General features: G+C 40.7%; 13 protein-coding genes across 13 annotated transcripts, besides 24 other annotated features; 12 read left to right on the plus strand and 1 right to left on the minus strand. All coding sequences in view use genetic code 2, as the record gives it.

Moving 5' to 3' along the window:
• Positions 1 to 69, plus strand: a tRNA (tRNA-Phe).
• Positions 70 to 1,039, plus strand: an rRNA (s-rRNA).
• Positions 1,040 to 1,106, plus strand: a tRNA (tRNA-Val).
• Positions 1,107 to 2,684, plus strand: an rRNA (l-rRNA).
• Positions 2,685 to 2,759, plus strand: a tRNA (tRNA-Leu).
• Positions 2,760 to 2,761: 2 nt separating this feature from the next.
• On the plus strand, positions 2,762 to 3,717 carry ND1 (NADH dehydrogenase subunit 1). Its single transcript has one exon. A coding segment is annotated over exon 1 (956 nt).
• Positions 3,718 to 3,786, plus strand: a tRNA (tRNA-Ile).
• Positions 3,784 to 3,856, minus strand: a tRNA (tRNA-Gln).
• A 2-nt stretch (positions 3,857 to 3,858) lies between these two features.
• Positions 3,859 to 3,927, plus strand: a tRNA (tRNA-Met).
• Positions 3,928 to 4,969, plus strand: ND2 (NADH dehydrogenase subunit 2). The gene has a single exon. A coding segment is annotated over exon 1 (1,042 nt).
• Positions 4,970 to 5,037, plus strand: a tRNA (tRNA-Trp).
• Positions 5,038 to 5,042: 5 nt separating this feature from the next.
• Positions 5,043 to 5,111, minus strand: a tRNA (tRNA-Ala).
• A 1-nt stretch (position 5,112) lies between these two features.
• Positions 5,113 to 5,185, minus strand: a tRNA (tRNA-Asn).
• Positions 5,186 to 5,216: 31 nt separating this feature from the next.
• Positions 5,217 to 5,282, minus strand: a tRNA (tRNA-Cys).
• Positions 5,283 to 5,349, minus strand: a tRNA (tRNA-Tyr).
• Position 5,350: 1 nt separating this feature from the next.
• Positions 5,351 to 6,895, plus strand: COX1 (cytochrome c oxidase subunit I). Its single transcript has one exon. The coding sequence runs from the start codon at positions 5,351 to 5,353 to the stop codon at positions 6,893 to 6,895; it is 1,545 nt and encodes a 514-aa protein (YP_002887587.1).
• Positions 6,893 to 6,961, minus strand: a tRNA (tRNA-Ser).
• A 13-nt stretch (positions 6,962 to 6,974) lies between these two features.
• Positions 6,975 to 7,041, plus strand: a tRNA (tRNA-Asp).
• Positions 7,042 to 7,725, plus strand: COX2 (cytochrome c oxidase subunit II). Its single transcript has one exon. The coding sequence runs from the start codon at positions 7,042 to 7,044 to the stop codon at positions 7,723 to 7,725; it is 684 nt and encodes a 227-aa protein (YP_002887588.1).
• Positions 7,726 to 7,728: 3 nt separating this feature from the next.
• Positions 7,729 to 7,795, plus strand: a tRNA (tRNA-Lys).
• Position 7,796: 1 nt separating this feature from the next.
• Positions 7,797 to 8,003, plus strand: ATP8 (ATP synthase F0 subunit 8). The gene has a single exon. The coding sequence runs from the start codon at positions 7,797 to 7,799 to the stop codon at positions 8,001 to 8,003; it is 207 nt and encodes a 68-aa protein (YP_002887589.1).
• ATP6 (ATP synthase F0 subunit 6) lies at positions 7,958 to 8,638 on the plus strand. The gene has a single exon. The coding sequence runs from the start codon at positions 7,958 to 7,960 to the stop codon at positions 8,636 to 8,638; it is 681 nt and encodes a 226-aa protein (YP_002887590.1).
• On the plus strand, positions 8,638 to 9,421 carry COX3 (cytochrome c oxidase subunit III). The gene has a single exon. A coding segment is annotated over exon 1 (784 nt).
• Positions 9,422 to 9,490, plus strand: a tRNA (tRNA-Gly).
• Positions 9,491 to 9,836, plus strand: ND3 (NADH dehydrogenase subunit 3). The gene has a single exon. A coding segment is annotated over exon 1 (346 nt).
• A 1-nt stretch (position 9,837) lies between these two features.
• Positions 9,838 to 9,907, plus strand: a tRNA (tRNA-Arg).
• ND4L (NADH dehydrogenase subunit 4L) lies at positions 9,908 to 10,204 on the plus strand. The gene has a single exon. It carries the CDS (start codon positions 9,908 to 9,910, stop codon positions 10,202 to 10,204), a length of 297 nt encoding a protein of 98 aa, YP_002887593.1.
• ND4 (NADH dehydrogenase subunit 4) lies at positions 10,198 to 11,575 on the plus strand. Its single transcript has one exon. A coding segment is annotated over exon 1 (1,378 nt).
• Positions 11,576 to 11,644, plus strand: a tRNA (tRNA-His).
• Positions 11,645 to 11,703, plus strand: a tRNA (tRNA-Ser).
• Position 11,704: 1 nt separating this feature from the next.
• Positions 11,705 to 11,774, plus strand: a tRNA (tRNA-Leu).
• Positions 11,775 to 13,595, plus strand: ND5 (NADH dehydrogenase subunit 5). Its single transcript has one exon. It carries the CDS (start codon positions 11,775 to 11,777, stop codon positions 13,593 to 13,595), a length of 1,821 nt encoding a protein of 606 aa, YP_002887595.1.
• On the minus strand, positions 13,579 to 14,106 carry ND6 (NADH dehydrogenase subunit 6). Its single transcript has one exon. It carries the CDS (start codon positions 14,104 to 14,106, stop codon positions 13,579 to 13,581), a length of 528 nt encoding a protein of 175 aa, YP_002887596.1.
• Positions 14,107 to 14,175, minus strand: a tRNA (tRNA-Glu).
• Positions 14,176 to 14,179: 4 nt separating this feature from the next.
• On the plus strand, positions 14,180 to 15,319 carry CYTB (cytochrome b). Its single transcript has one exon. It carries the CDS (start codon positions 14,180 to 14,182, stop codon positions 15,317 to 15,319), a length of 1,140 nt encoding a protein of 379 aa, YP_002887597.1.
• Positions 15,320 to 15,388, plus strand: a tRNA (tRNA-Thr).
• A 1-nt stretch (position 15,389) lies between these two features.
• Positions 15,390 to 15,455, minus strand: a tRNA (tRNA-Pro).
• Positions 15,456 to 15,590: the final 135 nt, after the last annotated feature.

Consider the following 15,590-nt stretch of genomic DNA (forward strand, 5'->3'; position numbering starts at 1 on the left):
GTTAATGTAGCTTAACAACCAAAGCAGAGCATTGAAAATGCCCAGATGAGCCTACCAGCTCCATAAACATAAAGGTTTGGTCTTGACCTTTCTATTAATTATTAGTAAGATTACACATGCAAGCATCCACACCCCAGTGAAAATGCCCTCTAAATCACTCCCAGCGATTAAAAGGAGCAGGTATCAAGCACACTAAAACAGTAGCTCACAACACCTTGCTCAGCCACACCCCTACGGGAAACAGCAGTGATAAAAATTAAGCAATAAACGAAAGTTTGACTAAGCTATACTAAATAGAGTTGGTAAATTTCGTGCCAGCCACCGCGGCCATACGATTAACCCAAATTAATAGAACTTCGGCGTAAAGCGTGCCAAAGATATAACCACAAATAAAGTTAAAACCCAGTCAAGCTGTAAAAAGCTACAACCAAAATAAAATAAACTACGAAAGTGACTTTAATATAATCACCCGCACGACAGCTAGGACCCAAACTGGGATTAGATACCCCACTATGCCTAGCCTTAAACTTAAATAATTTTCCCAACAAAATTATTCGCCAGAGTACTACAAGCAACAGCTTAAAACTCAAAAGACTTGGCGGTGCTTTATATCCCCCTAGAGGAGCCTGTTCCATAATCGATAAACCCCGATAAACCCTACCAGCCCTTGCTAATTCAGCCTATATACCGCCATCTTCAGCAAACCCTAACAAGGAACTAAAGTAAGCACAAGTATAAGACATAAAAACGTTAGGTCAAGGTGTAGCTTATGGGATGGAGAGAAATGGGCTACATTTTCTACTCTAAGAACAACAATTACCCAAACGAAAGTTTCCATGAAACCAAAAACTAAAGGAGGATTTAGCAGTAAATTAAGAATAGAGAGCTTAATTGAACTAGGCCATAAAGCACGCACACACCGCCCGTCACCCTCCTTAAATACCTCAAACCACGACACAACATATTAACTATGCGTTACACGTATAAAAGGAGACAAGTCGTAACAAGGTAAGCGTACTGGAAAGTGCGCTTGGACAATCAAAGTGTAGCTTAAACAAAGCACCTAGCTTACACCCAGGAGATTTCACACAAAATGACCACTTTGAACCAAAGCTAGCCCAAACAGACCCCAATCCAACTATTACAAACCTACCTAAACAAAACATTTACCCAAACCTATTAAAGTATAGGAGATAGAAATTTTTAACTGGCGCTATAGAGAAAGTACCGCAAGGGAACGATGAAAGAAGTCTTAAAAGTACTAAACAGCAAAGCTTACCCCTTTTACCTTTTGCATAATGATTTAACTAGAACAGTTTTAGCAAAGAGAACTTAAGTTAAACTTCCCGAAACCAGACGAGCTACCTACGAACAGCCCCAAAACGAACGAACTCATCTATGTCGCAAAATAGTGAGAAGATTTATAGGTAGAGGTGAAAAGCCTATCGAGCCTGGTGATAGCTGGTTGTCCAAAACAGAATGTAAGTTCAAATCTAAATTTACCTAAAAGCCCCACAACTCCAATGTAAATTTAAATTATACTCTAAAGGGGTACAGCTCTTTAGACACAGGCTACAACCTTCATTAGAGAGTAAGATCTAGATCACACATAGTTGGCCTAAAAGCAGCCACCAATTAAGAAAGCGTCCAAGCTCAACAGCACAGCTACCTTAATCTCAACAACAACTAACTAACTCCTAATTTAATATTGGACTAATCTATCAACAAATAGAAGCAATAATGTTAATATGAGTAACAAGAATTATTTCTCCTCGCATAAGCCTATATCAGAACGAATAATCACTGATAGTTAACAACAAAATAGATATAATCTAACAATAAATCATCTATTAAACTAACTGTTAACCCAACACAGGCATGCACTTTAAAGGAAAGATTAAAAAAAGTAAAAGGAACTCGGCAAACACAAACCCCGCCTGTTTACCAAAAACATCACCTCCAGCATATCTAGTATTAGAGGCACTGCCTGCCCAGTGACATCTGTTTCAACGGCCGCGGTATCCTAACCGTGCAAAGGTAGCGTAATCACTTGTTCCCTAAATAGGGACCTGTATGAATGGCCACACGAGGGTTTTACTGTCTCTTACTTTCAATCAGTGAAATTGACCTTCCCGTGAAGAGGCGGGAATGACACAATAAGACGAGAAGACCCTATGGAGCTTTAATTAGCTAATTCACAAAAATAAAATCTCTAACCTACATCCAAGGGATAACAAAACTTTGACTGAATCAGCAATTTCGGTTGGGGTGACCTCGGAGAACAAATCAACCTCCGAGTGATTAAATTCCAGACTTACCAGTCAAAAATATCACATCACTTATTGATCCAAACTATTGATCAACGGAACAAGTTACCCTAGGGATAACAGCGCAATCCTATTCTAGAGTCCATATCGACAATAGGGTTTACGACCTCGATGTTGGATCAGGACACCCCAATGGTGCAACCGCTATTAATGGTTCGTTTGTTCAACGATTAAAGTCCTACGTGATCTGAGTTCAGACCGGAGTAATCCAGGTCGGTTTCTATCTATTCAATACTTCTCCCAGTACGAAAGGAAAAGAGAAATAAGGCCCACTTCACAAAAGCGCCTTCAAACCAATAGATGATATAATCTCAATCTAATTAATTTATACATAACATTGCCCTAGACCAGGGCCACGTTAGGATGGCAGAGCCCGGCAATTGCATAAAACTTAAACCTTTATAACCAGAGGTTCAACTCCTCTTCCTAACAACATGTTCACAATTAACATTCTCCTCCTAGTCATCCCAATCCTACTCGCCGTAGCATTCCTTACACTAGTTGAACGGAAAGTACTAGGCTACATACAACTTCGAAAAGGACCAAACATTGTAGGCCCCTATGGCCTACTCCAACCAATTGCCGACGCAATCAAACTATTCACTAAAGAACCACTACAACCATCAACATCATCAACAACCATATTTATCATTGCCCCAATCTTAGCTCTAACCCTAGCCCTAACAATATGAATTCCATTACCAATACCATATCCCCTAATCAACATAAACCTAGGAATCCTGTTCATACTTGCCATATCAAGCCTAGCCGTCTACTCCATCCTATGATCAGGATGGGCTTCAAACTCAAAATATGCACTAATTGGAGCCCTACGAGCAGTAGCCCAAACAATCTCATACGAAGTAACTCTAGCAATTATCCTTCTCTCCGTACTACTAATAAATGGGTCATTTACACTATCCACACTAATCACCACCCAAGAACACCTATGACTAATCTTCCCATCATGACCACTAACCATAATATGATTTATCTCAACACTAGCAGAAACCAACCGAGCTCCCTTCGACCTAACAGAAGGAGAATCAGAATTAGTATCTGGCTTCAATGTCGAATACGCAGCCGGCCCATTCGCCCTATTTTTCATAGCAGAGTACGCAAACATTATTATAATAAACGCTTTCACTACCATCCTATTTCTAGGAGCATTCCACAACCCCTACATATCAGAACTATACACAATCAACTTCACTACTAAAACCCTACTACTAACCACATCCTTTCTATGAATCCGAGCATCCTATCCACGATTCCGATACGATCAACTCATACACCTTCTGTGAAAAAATTTCCTACCCCTCACTCTAGCACTATGCATATGACATGTATCACTACCAATCACAACATCAAGCATCCCCCCACAAACATAAGAAATATGTCTGACAAAAGAATTACTTTGATAGAGTAAACAATAGAGGTTCAAGTCCTCTTATTTCTAAAACGATAGGAATTGAACCTACTCTTAAGAACTCAAAAATCTCCGTGCTACCAAAATACACCACATTCTACAAGTAAGGTCAGCTAAACAAGCTATCGGGCCCATACCCCGAAAATGTTGGATTATACCCTTCCCGTACTAATAAACCCAATTGTTTTCTCAACCATCTTGACAACCGCCATCCTAGGGACTATAATTGTAATAACAAGCTCACACTGATTAATAATCTGAATCGGCTTCGAAATAAACCTATTAGCCATCATCCCCATCCTAATAAAAAATTTTAACCCACGAGCCATAGAAGCAGCAACCAAATACTTCCTAACACAAACCACCGCATCAATACTCCTCATAATAGCAATCATCATCAACCTTATATTCTCAGGCCAATGGACAATCACAAAAATCTTCAATCCAACAGCATCTATCATTATAACATCAGCTCTCGTCATAAAACTCGGACTTTCCCCATTCCACTTCTGAGTACCCGAAGTTACCCAAGGCATTTCACTAATATCTGGCCTAATCCTGCTCACATGACAAAAACTAGCACCAATATCAGTCCTATACCAAATTGCACCTTCCATTAACCCAAATATACTAATGGCTACGGCCCTCCTTTCTATCCTAGTAGGAGGGTGAGGAGGCCTCAACCAAACTCAACTACGAAAAATCATAGCATACTCATCAATTGCCCATATAGGATGAATAACAGCTATTCTAATATATAACCCAACAATAACAATACTCAACATGCTAATCTACATCATAATAACACTCACTACATTCATATTATTTATACTCAACTCCTCAACCACAATACTATCACTCTCCCTCACATGAAACAAAACACCCCTAATTACCTCGCTCATCCTAATCACCATACTATCACTAGGAGGTCTACCACCACTATCCGGGTTCATCCCCAAATGAATAATCATTCAAGAACTAACAAAAAATGACAGCATCATCCTACCAACATCCATAGCCATTATAGCCCTACTCAACCTATACTTCTATATACGCCTAACCTACTCCACCTCACTAACAATATTCCCATCAATAAACAACATAAAAATAAAATGACAATTTGAAAACTCAAAACGAATAAATTTCCTACCTACACTAATCATCATATCAACCTTGCTCCTCCCACTAACACCAATCATATCCATTCTGAACTAGGAATTTAGGTTACACCAGACCAAGAGCCTTCAAAGCCCTAAGCAAGTATAAATCACTTAATTCCTGCCAACTAAGGGCTGCAAGACTCTATCTTACATCAACTGAATGCAAATCAAACACTTTAATTAAGCTAAACCCTCCCTAGATTGGTGGGCCACTATCCCACGAAATTTTAGTTAACAGCTAAATACCCTAATCAACTGGCTTCAATCTACTTCTCCCGCCGCTCAGGAAAAAGGCGGGAGAAGCCCCGGCAGAATTGAAGCTGCTTCTCTGAATTTGCAATTCAACATGAAATTCACCACAGGGCCTGGCAAAAAGAGGGCTACAACCTCTGTCTTTAGATTTACAGTCTAATGCTATCTCAGCCATTTTACCTATGTTCATCAACCGCTGACTATTTTCAACCAACCACAAAGACATTGGCACTCTTTACCTATTATTTGGCGCTTGAGCTGGAATAGTGGGAACCGCCCTAAGCCTTCTAATTCGCGCTGAACTGGGTCAACCTGGAACCTTACTAGGAGACGACCAAATCTATAACGTAATTGTAACCGCTCATGCGTTCGTAATAATTTTCTTTATAGTTATGCCCATCATAATCGGAGGATTCGGAAACTGGCTAGTCCCCTTAATAATTGGGGCACCCGACATAGCATTCCCGCGAATAAACAATATAAGTTTCTGACTTCTCCCACCATCATTTCTTCTTCTACTCGCATCCTCGATAGTCGAAGCCGGTGCCGGGACAGGCTGAACTGTTTATCCGCCCTTAGCTGGAAATCTAGCCCACGCAGGAGCCTCTGTTGACCTAACCATCTTCTCCCTACACCTAGCCGGAGTATCCTCAATTCTAGGTGCCATTAATTTTATTACCACAATTATTAATATAAAACCACCAGCCATATCCCAATATCAAACGCCCCTATTCGTGTGATCCGTTTTAATTACAGCTGTACTCCTATTACTAGCACTTCCAGTCTTAGCAGCAGGAATTACCATGCTACTAACAGACCGTAACCTGAACACTACTTTCTTCGACCCAGCAGGGGGAGGCGACCCAATCTTATACCAACACCTCTTTTGATTTTTCGGCCACCCTGAAGTCTATATTCTAATCCTACCAGGCTTTGGAATAATCTCACATATTGTTACATATTACTCAGGAAAAAAAGAACCTTTCGGCTATATAGGAATAGTCTGAGCTATAATATCTATCGGATTCCTAGGATTCATTGTATGAGCCCACCACATATTTACTGTTGGCATGGACGTTGACACACGAGCATACTTCACATCCGCCACTATAATCATCGCTATTCCCACTGGCGTAAAAGTATTCAGCTGATTAGCTACCCTTCATGGAGGAAACATCAAATGATCACCAGCTATACTATGGGCCCTAGGCTTTATTTTCTTATTCACAGTGGGAGGCTTAACAGGGATTGTTTTAGCCAACTCATCATTAGATATCGTACTTCACGACACATACTACGTAGTAGCACATTTCCACTATGTTTTATCTATAGGAGCAGTTTTTGCTATCATAGGAGGGTTCGTCCACTGATTCCCCCTATTCTCAGGATACACACTCAACCAAACCTGAGCAAAAATCCACTTCATAATTATATTCGTAGGAGTGAATATAACCTTCTTTCCACAGCACTTCCTTGGTCTCTCAGGGATGCCACGTCGCTACTCAGACTACCCAGATGCATACACAACATGAAACACTATCTCCTCTATAGGGTCCTTCATCTCGCTTACAGCAGTAATACTTATAGTCTTTATAATTTGAGAAGCATTCGCATCTAAACGAGAGGTATCAACAGTAGAACTAACCACCTCTAACCTTGAATGGCTACACGGATGCCCTCCCCCATATCATACATTCGAAGAGCCTGTCTACGTAAACCTAAAATAAGAAAGGAAGGAATTGAACCCCCTCTAACTGGTTTCAAGCCAATATCATAACCTCTATGTCTTTCTCTCTCCCAATAAATGAGATATTAGTAAAAATTACATAACTTTGTCAAAGTTAAGTTATAGATTAAGCCTCTATATATCTCTATGGCCTACCCGCTCCAACTAGGATTTCAAGACGCAACATCCCCTATCATAGAAGAACTACTTCACTTTCACGACCACACATTAATGATTGTATTCCTAATTAGTTCTTTAGTATTATACATTATTTCACTCATGCTAACAACTAAACTAACACACACAAGCACTATAGACGCACAAGAAGTAGAGACTATTTGAACCATCCTACCGGCTATTATCCTAATCCTAATTGCCCTCCCATCGCTACGAATCCTCTATATAATAGATGAGATCAATAACCCCTCCCTAACCGTTAAAACTATAGGGCATCAATGATACTGAAGTTATGAATACACAGACTACGAAGACCTAACCTTTGACTCCTACATAATCCCTACATCAGACCTAAAACCAGGAGAGCTACGACTTCTAGAAGTCGACAACCGAGTAGTACTACCCATAGAAATAACAATCCGAATACTAATCTCATCCGAAGACGTTCTTCATTCATGAGCCATCCCCTCCTTAGGCCTAAAAACGGACGCAATCCCAGGACGCTTAAATCAAACAACCCTAGTATCTACACGACCAGGGTTATATTATGGACAATGCTCCGAAATTTGCGGCTCAAATCACAGCTTCATGCCTATCGTCCTTGAACTAGTCCCACTAAAGCACTTCGAAAAATGATCTGCATCAATAATCTAAGACCATTAAGAAGCTACATAGCATCAGCCTTTTAAGCTGAAAATTGAGAGTCTAAATCCCTCCTTAATGGTATGCCACAACTAGACACATCAACATGATCTATCACAATTATATCAATAATCATTACCCTATTCATCATATTCCAACTAAAACTTTCAAAATACTCCTACCCTTCAAACCCAGAACTGAAATTAACTAAAACACCAGCACATACAATACCCTGAGAATCAAAATGAACGAAAACTTATTTGCCTCTTTCACTACCCCAACAATTATAGGACTACCTATTGTTATCCTAATTATTATATCCCCCAGCATTATATTCCCCACATCCAATCGACTAATTAACAACCGCCTAATCTCCATCCAACAATGACTTCTTCAACTCACATCAAAACAAATATTATCTATCCACAACAATAAAGGTCAGACCTGAGCACTAATACTTATATCCCTCATCCTATTTATTGGCTCAACTAACCTACTAGGCCTATTACCACACTCATTTACACCCACTACTCAACTATCAATAAACCTGGGCATGGCCATCCCCTTATGGGCAGGAACGGTGTTCCTAGGCTTTCGCCATAATACCAAAACATCCCTAGCTCATTTCCTCCCCCAAGGAACACCCATTTTCCTCATCCCTGCACTAGTAATTATTGAAACCATCAGCCTATTTATTCAACCCGTAGCCCTAGCCGTACGACTAACAGCCAACATTACTGCCGGACACCTTTTGATATACTTAATCGGAGGAGCAACACTAGCTCTAATAAATATCAGCCCCACCACAGCTCTTGTTACATTTATTATTCTCATCTTACTCACCATTCTTGAATTCGCTGTAGCCCTAATTCAAGCTTACGTATTTACCCTTCTAGTAAGCCTCTACCTGCACAACAACACTTAATGACCCACCAAACCCACGCATACCATATAGTTAACCCCAGCCCTTGACCCCTAACAGGAGCCCTTTCAGCCCTCCTCATAACATCAGGGTTAGCAATATGATTTCATTATAACTCAACACTCCTACTAACCCTCGGACTAACAACTAACCTACTAACTATATACCAATGATGACGAGACATTGTTCGAGAAAGCACATTCCAGGGCCACCACACGCTCGTAGTACAAAAGGGGCTCCGATACGGCATGATCTTATTTATTATCTCAGAAGTATTTTTCTTCTCTGGCTTTTTCTGAGCCTTTTACCACTCAAGCCTAGCCCCAACTCCTGAACTCGGTGGTTGTTGACCACCCACTGGCATTTACCCTTTAAACCCTATAGAAGTACCCCTCCTAAACACCTCAATTCTTCTAGCATCCGGAGTATCCATCACTTGGGCCCATCACAGCCTAATGGAAGGCAATCGCAAACATATACTCCAAGCCCTATTCATCACAATCTCCCTAGGAATTTACTTCACATTACTTCAAGCTTCAGAATACTATGAAGCACCATTTACAATCTCAGACGGCATTTACGGATCAACATTTTTCGTCGCCACAGGCTTTCACGGACTACATGTAATTATTGGTTCCGCTTTTCTTATTGTCTGCTTCCTACGCCAACTAAAATTCCACTTTACATCCAATCACCACTTTGGATTCGAAGCAGCTGCCTGATATTGACACTTCGTAGACGTAGTATGACTATTCCTATATGTGTCTATCTATTGATGAGGCTCCTATTCTTTTAGTATTAAACAGTACAATTGACTTCCAATCAATTAGCTTCGGTAAAGCCCGAAAAAGAATAATCAACCTCATACTAACACTATTTATCAACATATCACTAGCCTCAATGCTAGTACTCATCGCATTCTGACTACCCCAACTAAACATTTATACAGAAAAGACCAGTCCTTACGAATGCGGATTTGACCCAATAGGATCAGCACGTCTACCTTTCTCCATAAAATTTTTCTTAGTGGCCATCACATTTTTACTTTTCGATCTAGAAATTGCCCTTCTCCTACCTCTACCATGAGCATCCCAAACCACAAACCTAAAAACCATACTTACCATGGCACTAGCCCTAATTTCACTACTAGCTGCCAGCCTAGCCTATGAATGAACTCAAAAAGGACTAGAATGAGCTGAATATGATAATTAGTTTAAACCAAAAATAAATGATTTCGACTCATTAGACTATGATTTACTTCATAATTATCAAATGTCTCTAATCCACATTAACATCTTTCTAGCGTTTGCAGCATCTCTCGTGGGACTACTAATATACCGATCTCACCTAATATCCTCACTACTATGCCTAGAAGGCATGATATTATCACTATTTATTATAGCAACTATAACAGTCCTAAACTCCAATTTCACGCTAGCCAGCATAATACCCATCATCCTTCTAGTATTCGCAGCCTGTGAAGCTGCATTAGGGCTGTCCCTACTAGTTATAATCTCCAACACTTACGGCACAGACTACGTACAAAACCTTAACCTTCTCCAATGTTAAAAATTATTATCCCTACTCTAATATTAATCCCACTAACATGACTATCAAAAAACAACATAATCTGAATCAACACCACAGCCTACAGCCTGCTAATTAGCCTTATCAGCCTACCACTCCTAAACCAATTTAACGAAAACAGTCTCAATATATCCCCAATATTCTTTTCTGACCCCCTATCAGCACCTTTACTAGTACTAACCACATGACTGCTTCCACTCATGATCATAGCCAGTCAACACCACCTATCCAAAGAACCCCCAGCCCGAAAAAAACTTTACATTACAATACTAGTTATACTCCAAACATTTCTAATCATAACCTTTACCGCCACAGAACTAATCTCCTTCTATATCCTATTTGAAGCAACACTAATTCCAACACTAATTATTATTACTCGATGAGGTAACCAAACAGAACGACTAAACGCGGGCTTCTACTTTTTATTTTACACACTAACAGGATCACTCCCACTCCTAATTGCACTAACCCACATCCAAAACCTTACAGGCACACTAAACCTTCTACTAATCCAATATTCAACCCAAACATTACCCAACTCCTGATCTAACGCTTTCCTATGATTAGCATGCATAATAGCATTCATAGTAAAAATACCCCTATACGGCCTTCACCTCTGACTACCCAAAGCACACGTTGAAGCCCCTATTGCTGGTTCCATAGTACTAGCAGCCATCTTACTAAAACTAGGAGGTTACGGAATGCTACGGATCACAATAATTCTCAACCCCTTAACAAGCTACATAGCTTACCCATTTCTTATCCTATCCCTGTGAGGGATAATTATAACCAGCTCAATCTGCTTACGCCAAACAGACTTAAAATCACTTATCGCATACTCCTCCGTCAGCCACATGGCTCTAGTAATCGTAGCCGTTCTTATCCAAACACCATGAAGCTATATAGGAGCCACGGCCCTAATAATCGCCCACGGCCTCACATCGTCAGTACTATTTTGCCTAGCAAACTCAAATTACGAACGAACCCACAGCCGAACCATAATCCTAGCTCGAGGACTACAAACGCTCCTCCCACTAATAGCCATGTGATGACTACTAGCAGGCCTGACCAACCTAGCCTTACCCCCAACAATCAACCTCATCGGAGAGCTGTTTGTAGTAATATCATCATTCTCATGATCCAACATCACTATTATCCTCATGGGAACTAACATCATCATCACTGCCCTATACTCCCTCTACATACTAACCACAACACAACGAGGTAAATACACCCACCACATCAACAATATCAAACCATCATTTACACGAGAAAATACACTCATAGCCCTCCATCTCTTACCTTTATTGCTCCTATCGCTCAACCCTAAAATCATTCTAGGAACCCTATACTGTAGATATAGTTTAACAAAAACATTAGATTGTGAATCTGACAATAGAAGCCCAACACTTCTTATCTACCGAGAAAGAATGCAAGAACTGCTAACTCATGCCCCCACACCTAACAGTGTGGCTCTCTCAAACTTTTAAAGGATAACAGTTATCCGTTGGTCTTAGGAATCAAAAAATTGGTGCAACTCCAAATAAAAGTAATAAACATATTCCCCTCTCTTATACTAACCTCATTACTTATACTAACACTACCAATTATTACAATTACCATCAACACCCACAAAAACAATACATACCCTCGCTACGTAAAAAACATCATCTCATATGCCTTCATCACTAGCCTCATTCCCACAATAATATTTATCCACTCAGGCCAAGAAATAATTATCTCAAACTGACACTGAATAACAATTCAAACCCTAAAATTATCACTCAGCTTCAAACTAGACTACTTCTCAATAATCTTTGTACCAGTAGCACTTTTCGTCACATGATCTATCATAGAGTTCTCAATATGATATATACACTCAGATCCCCACATCACCCAATTCTTCAAGTACCTTCTCATATTTCTTATTACTATAATAATTCTAGTAACAGCCAATAACCTCTTCCAACTGTTCATCGGATGAGAAGGCGTAGGAATCATATCATTCTTACTAATCAGCTGATGATATGGTCGAACAGACGCAAATACAGCCGCCCTGCAAGCCATCCTATACAATCGTATCGGCGATATCGGTCTCATCATATCAATAGCATGATTCTTGCTCAATATAAACTCATGGGACCTTCAACAAATTTTTACACTCAACCACAGCCACACAAACCTTCCACTAATAGGCCTCCTCCTAGCCGCAACCGGAAAATCCGCCCAATTCGGCCTACATCCCTGACTTCCCTCTGCCATAGAGGGACCAACACCAGTTTCAGCCCTACTCCATTCAAGCACAATAGTCGTCGCAGGTGTATTCCTACTAATTCGCTTCCACCCACTAATAGAAAACAACAAAACAATCCAAACACTCACACTATGCTTAGGGGCTATCACCACCCTATTCACAGCAATCTGCGCCCTCACCCAAAACGATATCAAAAAAATCATCGCCTTCTCCACCTCAAGCCAACTAGGCCTAATAATCGTAACTATCGGTATTAACCAACCATACCTAGCTTTCCTCCACATCTGCACACACGCATTCTTTAAAGCCATACTATTTATGTGTTCCGGATCTATTATTCACAACCTAAATAACGAACAAGACATTCGAAAAATAGGTGGTCTATTCAAAGTAATACCCTTCACTTCAACCTCCCTTATTATCGGAAGCCTTGCACTCACAGGTATACCATTCCTCACAGGCTTCTACTCCAAAGACCTAATCATCGAAACCGCTAACATATCATACACCAACGCCTGAGCCCTACTAATTACACTTATTGCCACATCCCTAACAGCTGCCTACAGCACCCGAATAATTTTCTTCACACTTCTAGGACAACCCCGTTTCCCAACCCTTGTCACAATCAACGAAAACAACCCCCTCCTAATAAACTCCATCAAACGCCTCCTAATCGGCAGCATCTTCGCCGGGTTCCTCATCTCTAACAGCATCTACCCAACAACCATTCCAAAAATAACCATGCCCTACTACCTCAAACTCACAGCCCTCACCGTAACCATCCTAGGCTTCGCACTAGCACTTGAACTCAGCCTTGCAACATATAACCTAAAACCTAAACACCCCTCAAGCCTACTAAAATTCTCCAGCCTTCTCGGATACTTCCCAACCATTCTCCACCGACTACCACCATTCATAGGCCTATCAACAAGCCAAAAATCAGCATCACTATTACTAGACCTAACTTGACTAGAAAGCATCCTACCAAAATCGATCTCCCAATTCCAAGTAAAAACCTCAACACTAGTATCAAACCAAAAAGGCCTAATCAAACTATATTTCCTCTCATTCCTCATCACCCTAACCCTAAGCTTACTCTTACTTATGCCCCACGAGTAACCTCTAAAACTACTAAAACACCCACAAACAACGACCAACCAGTCACAATAATAATCCAAACCCCATAGCTATACAATGCAGAAACCCCAACAATCTCCTCACTAAAGACTCCAAAATCCCCACTACCAGAAACCACCCAATCCCCCATGCCACCAAACTTGAATACAACTTCCACTTCACCACTCTTAAAAACATATAAAATCAACATGACCTCCATTAATACACCCAAAACAAATGCACCCAAAACAGTTGCATTAGATACCCACGTCTCAGGATACTGCTCAGTAGCTATAGCCGTTGTATAACCAAAAACCACCAACATTCCACCTAAATAAACTAAAAAGACCATCAACCCCAAAAAAGAACCCCCAAAACTTATCACAATACCACAACCAAACCCACCACTTATAATCAACACCAAGCCCCCGTAAATAGGTGAAGGTTTCGAAGAAAATCCCACAAAACCAATCACAAACATGATACTCAAAATAAATCCAATGTATGTCATCATTATTCTCACATGGACTCCAACCATGACTAATGGCATGAAAAACCTTCGTTGTACTTCAACTACAAGAACACTAATGACTAACATCCGTAAATCCCACCCACTAATCAAAATTATCAATCACTCATTCATCGACCTACCCACCCCATCAAACATTTCAGCCTGATGAAATTTTGGCTCCCTACTAGGAATCTGCCTAATCCTACAAATCCTAACCGGACTATTTCTTGCCATACATTACACACCAGATACAACAACTGCCTTCTCATCTGTTGCCCACATCTGTCGAGACGTAAACTACGGCTGAATTATCCGCTACCTACACGCTAACGGAGCATCCATATTCTTTATCTGCCTATTCATCCATATAGGACGCGGCCTCTATTACGGATCCTACACCTTCCTAGAAACCTGAAACATCGGAGTTATCCTACTATTTACCCTAATAGCCACTGCATTTATAGGCTATGTCCTACCATGAGGCCAAATATCTTTTTGAGGAGCCACAGTCATTACAAACCTCCTCTCAGCTATCCCCTATATCGGCACCAATCTTGTAGAATGAATCTGAGGAGGATTCTCCGTCGACAAAGCCACACTTACACGATTCTTCGCTTTCCACTTTATTCTCCCCTTTATCATCTCAGCCCTAGCAATCACCCACCTATTATTCCTACACGAAACAGGATCCAACAACCCATCAGGAATCCCATCCAATATAGACAAAATTCCATTCCACCCATACTACACAATCAAAGATATCCTAGGAATCCTACTCCTAATCCTAACACTACTCACCCTAGTCCTATTCTCACCCGATATCCTAGGAGACCCTGACAACTACACCCCCGCTAACCCTCTCAGCACCCCTCCACACATCAAACCAGAGTGATATTTCTTATTTGCCTATGCAATCCTACGATCCATCCCTAACAAACTAGGCGGCGTACTAGCCCTAGCACTTTCCATCCTAATCCTACTCATTGTCCCCTTTCTCCACACATCCAAACAACGAAGCATAATATTCCGACCCCTAAGCCAATGTATGTTCTGACTACTAGTAGCCGACTTACTCACACTTACATGAATCGGAGGACAACCAGTCGAGCACCCATTCATCATTATTGGCCAACTAGCATCAATCCTATATTTCTCCCTAATCCTAGTACTTATACCCCTTGCAGGCATTATCGAAAACAACCTTCTGAAATGAAGAGTCTTCGTAGTATATGAATTACCCTGGTCTTGTAAACCAGAAAAGGAAAACACCACTTTCCCCAAGACTTTCAAGGAAGAGGCCCTAGCCCCACCATCAACACCCAAAGCTGAAATTCTACTTAAACTATTCCCTGAACATTCCCCCTTATCACAAAGTACCCCCATCATGTAACATACCAGTATTGACGTCACTCTTCTTGCCCGCTATGTAATTAGTGCATGTTATGCTATGAGTACATCCTGGGTATGTATATCGTGCATTAAATTGT

The sequence above is a fragment of the mitochondrial genome of Diceros bicornis, assembly GCF_020826845.1.
Source record: "Diceros bicornis mitochondrion, complete genome".
NCBI lineage: Eukaryota > Metazoa > Chordata > Mammalia > Perissodactyla > Rhinocerotidae > Diceros > Diceros bicornis.